The sequence below is a fragment of the Phoenix dactylifera genome, chromosome 12 (genome assembly GCF_051530095.1).
Source record: "Phoenix dactylifera cultivar Ajwa chromosome 12, Ajwa_hap1_PhDact_Kaust_v1.1, whole genome shotgun sequence".
Lineage (NCBI taxonomy): Eukaryota > Viridiplantae > Streptophyta > Magnoliopsida > Arecales > Arecaceae > Phoenix > Phoenix dactylifera.
Genome location: NC_143201.1, coordinates 24,207,811 through 24,216,539, shown reverse-complemented (window position 1 = coordinate 24,216,539; position 8,729 = coordinate 24,207,811). Strand labels below are relative to the sequence as shown.

Genomic DNA, 8,729 nt, shown 5'->3' with positions numbered 1-8,729 from the left:
TATGATCATACTCTTGAAGTCATTGATCAATCCAAAGGTGTAGTCATCCTTTGACAATGTCTTTTGCTAGTTTTGAATTTCCCTTACCCTCCTTTTCTCTTTATCCACAAAATCCTATCAGGTTGGTACAACAATGGTCCGAAACACTCTCTTTAGTTAGCACATGCCAAGTAATTGAAGGTGGTGCCTCTATGATTCAAGAGGATCCCATATCCATTATGGACTAGTTTGGCCATTACAAAAGTTGATGCAGGAGTGAGCTGACAAATGGCTATCTTGTGACCATAGGTCCTGTCATGTCTTCCAAGATTTAAAGTTAACTATGTATGTATAAGCCATCTACCATATTGAAGGCACTGAATGGCTCATTGACTAACCACTACCCTTTCTTTACCAACACAAAACACCATGGCTTGTTTGCTATGTGCCTAGACTTCTTTATTAATTCTTTAATCTGAATCATGACCAACGATCCCTAAAATAAGTTTGATCATGGATGTGTGCCATGAGTAGCTGAAAAGAGAGATTTGCAGCTGCTTCCATAAAATTTAAATAACCTAGCAAAATCTCAGATCAACCATATTTTATAAATTTTCTCTAGTTTCTATATATCTCTATCCATCCCATTAAAGGAGGGTTAGAAATCGTATTTGTTACTTTTACACAGTAAGAACCTTCAGGAACAACAGTGCAAGAAAAAGAGATCTTTTGTCGTCCATTTTGGGTATCAATCATCTCATATAATTGCAAATTTAAATCGACTATGTTGAAAATTAGGAATATATTAGTTAAGTCCGAGACTTTTGGCATATCCGTTGTAGTCTAGTTGGTTAGGATACTCGGCTCTCACCCGAGAGACCCGGGTTCGAGTCCCGGCAACGGAATTTGTTTTCTTTTTACCTTTTTATTCTTCTCTCTCGTCCATACCCCCTCCTCCGCCTCAGAGCGGGCGATGGAGAACACTCTTCTTGTTATTCGTCCACCCTTATATCATTCTCTCTCGTCCAACCACCCTCTTCTCCTCCGTCTCGGAATCGGCGATGGAGAACCCTAGGATATAAGCAGCAGAGAGATCGAAGAGAACTGCACGGCCATTCTCGACGGCGCCGGCATGGAGGACGCCCGCAATATCCACGACGACCGTAATCCCTCCCCCTTCTTCACGTCTCCCTCTCTGTTTTCTTGCCCGCTGATACCTTCGTCTTCCCTTTTCTTCGCAGGGCTCTCGTTCTTGGAAGACGTCCGGTTCGCTTCTCTTGCGTCCGAGTTCCCTTCCTCTCCTCCTTGGTGCCATCTCTTTCCCCTCCCTTCTCATCCGTCTCCTATTAACCGACAAACCCTAAGATTTTACAGTCGAATCCCATTTTTCTGTGATTCCAAGAATCTAATTAAGTTCCTTTTTCCTCGTCCGAGAAGGAGAACGTTTCATGCGATCTTTCAGATTCTCATAGCAAATCTCTGGAACTGGCCATGGTCAGCTACCAGCTTCTAAATGAGTTGGAGTTGGTATTTCTAGTTCTTTCTTTAACGCCTTCTTTCTGATTGCAATGATGCTAAACTGATAAACCTAAATCATTTCTTGTTACTTTATATCGCGTTACCCGAGAGTCTATTTGACGTGTCCAGATAAACCAGAATCAACTTCTGGTGGAACTGGTGAGCTCATTGTGGTTAAAGAGGTAAGCGATTTGTTGCGTTTCTTTTTCTCTATTTTTTCTTAGGTGAAAGTAATCAGATTGCCGCTTTAATTGCTGCAAGCAGTTTCTTTGAGATGTTTTAAGTTCTTTCCTTTTTTTTTAAAAGAATGATGTCTTAGATTTCTTGGAGTGTTAGATCTGAACTTATTGCGTTTGCAGACATGATCGCCGTCAATTCTTGGCTCAGAAGTTGCCTATGCTGACGGGGAGGCAGCTGGTAAATGTCTAGATCGCTTGTTTGACTCCGGTGAGTTGTGTCTCTCTAAGTACACGTCCGTGATTTACTTTTATCTGAGTCAAGTCCATATTGCCGTGGTTTGTTATTTTTCTGGATTTTTGTGAGTCAGGGATGTTTTGTATTTCTATGGGTTGTGAATATTTGATATAGCTTCTTTTAGTAATATTGTTTTAGATACTGCTGGGACATGAAATCATTCAGTGGAATACGATAAAACTGATTTCCTTCTTTATTTTCCAATAGATTGATATCTTTCCTCATATACAATTGATTACAACTACTTCCTCCTAGAGGGGGTATCTTACTGCTAGATAAGCTAGGGCTTACCTAGAACAATGGATTGTTACTGAATTGTTGCTCAATAATTGATTGGATCCCAGTTCCTATCAATGGTATTTTCAGCAGAAAAATAGAGAAAATAGAAGAAAAGAGTAGAAGAAAGATTGCACAACCATTGTGAGGGGATCAAAACCTCCAAAGCCAACAGGCAAATTTTATTAATCCAATGCTTGAATCTCTAGGCCCAAGGAGCTTACATATTTGTATACTCCTATGCCTTGACTATCACCAAAAACTCAATCCTAAAAGTACAAGGAAAATCAAATAAAATGAAAAATAGAAAATAAATAAGAAGCCGGTTGGGGTTTCTTTATGATATTAGGTGTCATGTCATTGCCCTCCCTTGAAATCAACTTCGTTCTCAAGGTTGATCTATAACAAAGATTTTCTGCAATCAAATGGCATAATGAGAAGCACTTATATTTGCTTTTGTATGTGAAATCAGTGATGGAATTGTTGGATATTCAAGATGGTTGATGATAATGATTTCCATATTGTTGAAGTTCAATCATGATCATCATTGGAATATGCCCCCTCTCTCAGATAATTGGTTTCTCAATAATATCCATCACGACCATAACTTCCATCAATATTTGAATACCCTTGATCGTATCCTCTGTGCATTTCATCATTGATCAAATCTTCCATGATTAAAGTACTTTCAAATTGATGTTTGTCGATCCTTAGCGCTTGGGGCAGCTTTATTTCTCTCTCTAAGTTAGCTTCCATCAGATCAATCACAATTGAGTTGTTCCCCTCCATCTTTTCCAATATTTGCACCTTATCAAAAGCTTGTAATTTATATTGTTCCAGGACACAATCAACTGGATGATGGTCATGGTCACTACTATCATCACAAAGATTTCTTTCATGATTGCTGCTACTGTCACGAATTGCCTCAGGTGGCAAAATGAGATATGTTTGGAGGGTTTAACTGTGGCTTGCAAGAGAAAGCCCATATATGCCATCCTTAAGAGTGAATTGAGTCCCCTTATAGTGCATAGGATAGGGTTGCTTTAATAGTTCCTCAGAAAGGAATTGTTCTCTGAGTACTTTGATCTTAGGTTGCTCTTTTTTGACTTCCTGGTGCTTCCCCTTTGGATCATCTATTGTTCATATACAGTGTTGCTATTAGTACCTCAGATATTGTAAGAGTGGCTGCTCCTGTGAATGTGACTTTTGGTTTGGGATTTTATGATAAGAACCTGTGAGTAGTAAGTGTTTCAGAAGACAAACTGTGAGCAGTCACCAATAGGAGATGATATCTAAACTACTTCTGCAGTTCTGTTCTTATTGCTTGAGTACCACAGTAACAGAAATACCTATTAACTGAAGCATGAAACAAATCCGGAATCCACAATGTCATTGCAGGCAGATTGTCTTGAAACTTTAATGTGAGTTTTTGGGGCTCTAAGCCCCACTGTGTACCAAAAAAAAAAGTGAGAAATGAAAAGCATTATTGGTCATCAATGATTCTGTATCTAATTTGTTCATGCCTACTGCTGCTTAGGCACTTCATTTGCCTTGAAGATCCCATGTCTTCTGCATAGAATGCTCTTAGCTCATGATTTAGGAATCTGCCTTCCATGCATCTCCATTGATGTGTCTATGCTCGCAAATAAACTACTATTATAACTAGAGATTGTAGCTGCAGTCATTCAATGCTGTTCTGTGTTGTACCTTACCTTTTGTTCATTATTGATATTAATTTCTTATAATGTGCCATCTTTCCCAAGCTTAGATTTGTAGCAGCATTCTTTAATTTCCTCCAATACAACAGGTTATGGGATTGACATCTGTCTTTCTTTATAGTTTCCATAATTTTTCTACTTCCTTTTTTGGCAAATTCTATATAGATCCCCTGCGTGGGGAAACCATTGTTATCTATATAGATTTTCGTAACCAAATGGAAATGGATCCTTAATCATGTCATATATTATTGAGATACATTATCTCAGCTATAGAGACCTATTGACTATAGACATATCAGCACATCTCTAGGAACTCATATGAGACTGGCCCTGGAGAATCTACTTTTACATGTAGCCACTCCAGTTTTTTCAAATGCATCATATCATCTAATTTGATTATTCCAATCATTGTCATTTACTCTCTTTATTACTTTTTTTTCTCTTTTGTTCCTTGGAAACCACATTGATAAACTGATTACTTACTCCAGAATATTCATATCATTATGACGTGCCTTTGTTTATTCTTTTTAATGGCACTGAAAATAGTTTATGCAAAATAATAAATAAAGCAATTGATGTGAGCCTTTTGCATTAATATCCTTGACAAATTTTGGGTTCTTCAGGCTATTAAGTCAAATCATTAAGACGTATGTTTAGAAATCAAATGCACTTTATATTGCATTTATATATAACATTGCCCTTGATTCCTCTATGTGAAGATCTACAGAACTAACTCCTTGTCAGTATCTGATATTGACACTCTTGACAGTTTCCATAAGCATCTAACAACATGCTTATTGAATAATGATGGCTTCATTTTAGACAAATAACAACTGGAGGGATGCAACAAGAAGCATTGGCAGCGGAAAAAATTCCAAATAAGCAGTTACCTTATGATTCCCTAGACCAGAGTATGTATTATGATGTTAAAGTCCTGATTGGCAGTGTAGTGGAGGATTATTGGATTTTAATAGTTAGCAATGTGTCCTCTGAACTAACCAACTTGAATCCGAAAAATCTTGGTTATTATGTTTTATCAAAGCAATTGTCTACTTCCTAACTATTTTGACATTTTGGTCTTCTTAAGAAGCTATACCTGCGTTTCTTCGTTGGCCAAGTGAAGGAAATTATGAAATTTATTTAATATTTGATTTCTCTTTGCTTTAGTAGATCACATTAGTTGTGCTATCAAAAGTTGATACCATGTTAAAGGTTTATCAACTTCCCAAAACTTGGATAGTTTTGTAAATACAAAGTCTAGTGCATCTTACCATACATATACGCTACCATTCATTCATACTGATATCTTGATACCTTGGATTGCTTGTTTATTATATATATGGACAATTGCCCACTTTTGCATGTTATTTAATAGTCCGATCCAAGTTTACTTCAGTTGTGCATCAAAGTGGCTGCACCATAAAAAACCATTGAAATAGAAGCTGCACCTGTTTTGTTTCTTCATGATGAGTACAGTTGCCAAATTATCATACAACTATTCTTACTGATCTGACTGATTTAAATCCTCAAATTTATTTCTTTGTTCTTATACCAGTTTCTTGTTTCTTACACCTTGTGTTTTCTTCTTATCAAGCCCAGGGTTGTTGATCACAACTGAATGCGGAAAATTGCAAGTATCTCCTGGTGAAATGGTAGTTCTCCTGCAAGGATTTCATTTTGCTATTAAGTTGCCTGATGGCCCATCACGTGGTTATGTTGCTGAAGTTTTTGGCACCCATTTTCAACTTCCTGAGCTTGGCCTGATAGGTATAGCTTTGATGTCCATTTTAGTGTAAGAGATATTTGAGGCATCTTGATCCTTTCTGTATTGTACCTCAGTTGTCTATGAAACTCTAATTTATAGTTGATGCTTGGATGTTTTTTAGGTGCCAACGGTCTGGTTTCTCCTAGGGATTTTCTTGTTCCCACAGCTTGGTTTGAAGAAAGTTTCCATTCAGGGTACATGATTGTGCAAAAGTTTGGTGGTGAATTGTTTACTGCAAAACAAGATTTTTCTCCATTTAATGTGGTTGCTTGGCATGGAAATTATCTACCATATGAGGTATTTACTGCCTTTTATGCGTGCTGTATGGTAATTATTATTTATGCTTTTCTAAAAGTTCAAAATCAGGAGAATTTTCTTCATCGAATTGGTCCGTTTATCCATCCGGTATTTTATGTTAAATTCATGTCTGTTGAAGTGAACCTAGAAGATGATGGGAAAATAATTTGTTTCAGTAGCTTATTCAGCAGCTTCTTTGAAGTATGAAGAATGCCGTAGTATAGTATAGCATCACAAATTAATTTAATGAACGGATGCAAAAATTTCATCAACTATCAGTAACTTAAGCTTCTTTAGGACTTTATGAATTGGAGAGAATAATGGAAACAGTCTTTAAGAACCAATTTAGCTTTTATCCTATAAATATCGGCCATTTGGGAAGTTACATGCTTAAGCAATTTATGGAAAGATATAAAACAAGCAGCAAAAAGATCAAGAGATGATTACAATTATGCTGGGAAAAATATTTGATAACATATCATAACATGCGACCGAGATTTTAAGTCATAATATTTATTTAGAATGGATGGCCAAGGCATAGTCTTGATTTATTTCTTTGTTATGTTAGAAATATTATCAGATAACTTGAGGAATAAATAAGGATGTTCTGATTATGTATGAAATGACTAATAATTACATACTATAATCTGAAACTTTTTATTAGACAGAAAAATGTGTCTAGTCGGTGTAATGTTGATAGGATTGAATGGCTAAGAAGGAAGCCACTGTCAAAAAAATTAGTACGGTCTCATGATAAAATGGCATGCTTTTGTTATGCTTTCTGCCTCTCTGCCTGTGCACACATTTGATCACCTGCACTTGTAGTTCTATATTCATTTTTGATATTTAATTCATTGACATTTTCCTCTCTCTCTTTCTCTCTCTCAAAAAAAAACTCATTTGTAGACATCTTTTATCAGCAATTTATATGTCATCTATCTGTAGTATTTCCCCCCATATTTTTCTTATTATTAACTCCTGCTGCTCCTTTTCTAGTATAGGCTGAGTAAATTTTGCCCATATAATACCGTTTTAGTCGACCATGGGGACCCTTCAATAAACTTAGGTAGCTTGACTCCATGCTATGTTCGTATGCCCATTTTATGTGGCTGAATATTAAGAGTATCAAATTTGGTTCATACTGTTTGTTGCATTAACCTTTTATTGATATACTGCAGTGCAGTACTGACGACCCTGTCTGGTAAGCCTGGTGTTGCACTGCTTGATTTTGTGATCTTCCCACCTCGATGGTTGGTTGCCGAGCATACCTTTCACCCTCCTTATTACCATCGCAATTGTATGAGTGAATTTATGGATTTAATTTATGGGGTATATGAGTTATTACTTTGTAAAGTTCTATAATTTCCATTTAATGAAATGAAATTTTATTCTTTTGGTAATATAGAGGACAAAGTTGCTAAAATTGGCCTTGCTGTAGGCTAAAGCTGATGGATTTCTTCCTGGAGCTGCTAGCCTACATAGCTGCATGACACCACATGGACCCGATGCAAGGACATATGAGGTAACATCTGCTTGTGCTTCTAGGCTTCTCATTTCATCTTCTTGCTTTTCATTTTTCTCTGTTTGACTTACATGACAGGCAACGATAGCTAGTGGTGAGGATTTTGAGCCATTTAGAATAAGTGGTACAATGGCCTTCATGTTTGAGTCTTCCCTTATCCCTTGAGTCTGCTCATGGGCACCTGAGTCTCCAAATGTCGATGCTGAGTACTACCAGTGCTGGATTGGACTGAGGTCGCACTTTTCATGCAATGTGAAACAAGCAGTAAATGGAAGTGGCAGTCCAAGCAGCGGAGAAGTTCTGCTTGGAGATAATGCAGTGCATGATCATGGAAGCAATGATTGATGTGCTTCCCGTTACTGAATTATTCAAGCAGTCATGTTGTACATGTCCCAGCAAAATAATGTCCATAGAAAATAGATCCGTAATATAAAAGAAAATGCGCACAGTGAAGTATCTCATATTGAATTAAGCACCAGATCTTTCTGACAACCAAGATGTTGCATCTAAAATAGTTTTGATTCAACATCCATGAGATTATCTGTTCGAACTGTTGTGCAATACCCCCAATTTAAGATCTTTATTTCCTCGCTGACTAGAATATGCTATTGATATTAAGTTCTATTTATATTTTATGTTCGTACTGATTCTCGGTGTTTGGAACTTGGTTTGATGAGAGGGGTTATGTATGAATCTAATTGAGCTGTAGTTGTCTAAGGTATATTCTTTTATTAAGAATCAAGTTACTAAATTCTCTTCTTGGCAAACATAGTGTGATTGATAAAGCAAATTATCTATGAAGATAAGTTGGTTTGATGTGGTCAATTCCTTGCTCTTAGTTCTTTCTTGTAGTCACGGAGTGGTACAATACATGGGGTGGCAGTGTTCGCTCTGGTTGGACGATTCTTGGAATGCCATGTCAATATTTGTTGCCTATTATATCAGCAATAGAGATAAGAGCGATGAGGGTTAAGTGTTGTTCGACTTCAGTTTCATTTTTCTATTTTTAAAAATAAAAAAATATTTTAATTTTTTAATTTGTAAAATAATAAATATATTTAATTTAGTTACTTATTTTTTAAAATAAATATATCAATAGTGATGGCACAATGAAAATTACAACAAAGGTTGTAAATACGGTTATGGCAATTTTGATGGTGGTATTGTGAAGAAGGTAATA

At 36.5% G+C, this 8,729-nt stretch overlaps 1 protein-coding gene and 1 non-coding gene across 7 annotated transcripts; both read left to right on the top strand.

The window, feature by feature from the left end:
- The first annotated feature begins 811 nt into the window (after window positions 1–811).
- Window positions 812–884, top strand: TRNAE-CUC (transfer RNA glutamic acid (anticodon CUC)). The gene has a single exon. It is a non-coding gene; the product is annotated as a tRNA-Glu (tRNA).
- A 50-nt stretch (window positions 885–934) lies between these two features.
- LOC103697945 (homogentisate 1,2-dioxygenase-like) lies at window positions 935–8,207 on the top strand. Of its 6 annotated transcripts, XM_088709228.2 has the most exons (10): window positions 955–1,142; window positions 1,221–1,287; window positions 1,417–1,679; window positions 1,857–1,944; window positions 4,735–4,876; window positions 5,560–5,732; window positions 5,852–6,027; window positions 7,206–7,356; window positions 7,466–7,549; window positions 7,628–8,207. In XM_088709228.2, the coding sequence occupies exons 7-10, from the start codon at window positions 5,990–5,992 to the stop codon at window positions 7,712–7,714; spliced, it is 360 nt and encodes a 119-aa protein (XP_088565354.1). In that variant the 5' UTR covers window positions 955–1,142; window positions 1,221–1,287; window positions 1,417–1,679; window positions 1,857–1,944; window positions 4,735–4,876; window positions 5,560–5,732; window positions 5,852–5,989; the 3' UTR covers window positions 7,715–8,207. The 6 variants fall into 6 exon arrangements, with proteins under 6 accessions (XP_088565349.2, XP_088565352.1, XP_088565351.1 ...); XM_088709226.2 differs by lacking the exon at window positions 4,735–4,876 and having other exon boundaries at window positions 937–1,142; XM_088709225.2 differs by lacking the exon at window positions 4,735–4,876 and having other exon boundaries at window positions 938–1,142; window positions 5,565–5,732.
- The last annotated feature ends 522 nt before the right edge of the window (window positions 8,208–8,729 follow it).

Bases quoted from the DNA above. Each gene is read 5' to 3' on its own strand.
- LOC103697945 (XM_088709223.2), top strand. From the start codon at position 5,615: ATGGTAGTTCTCCTGCAAGGATTTCATTTTGCTATTAAGTTGCCTGAT. The intron at 6,028-7,465 runs GTATTTACTGCC...GCCTTGCTGTAG, and splicing joins GAAATTATCTACCATATGAG to GCTAAAGCTGATGGATTTCT. The intron at 7,550-7,627 runs GTAACATCTGCT...CTTACATGACAG, and splicing joins CCGATGCAAGGACATATGAG to GCAACGATAGCTAGTGGTGA.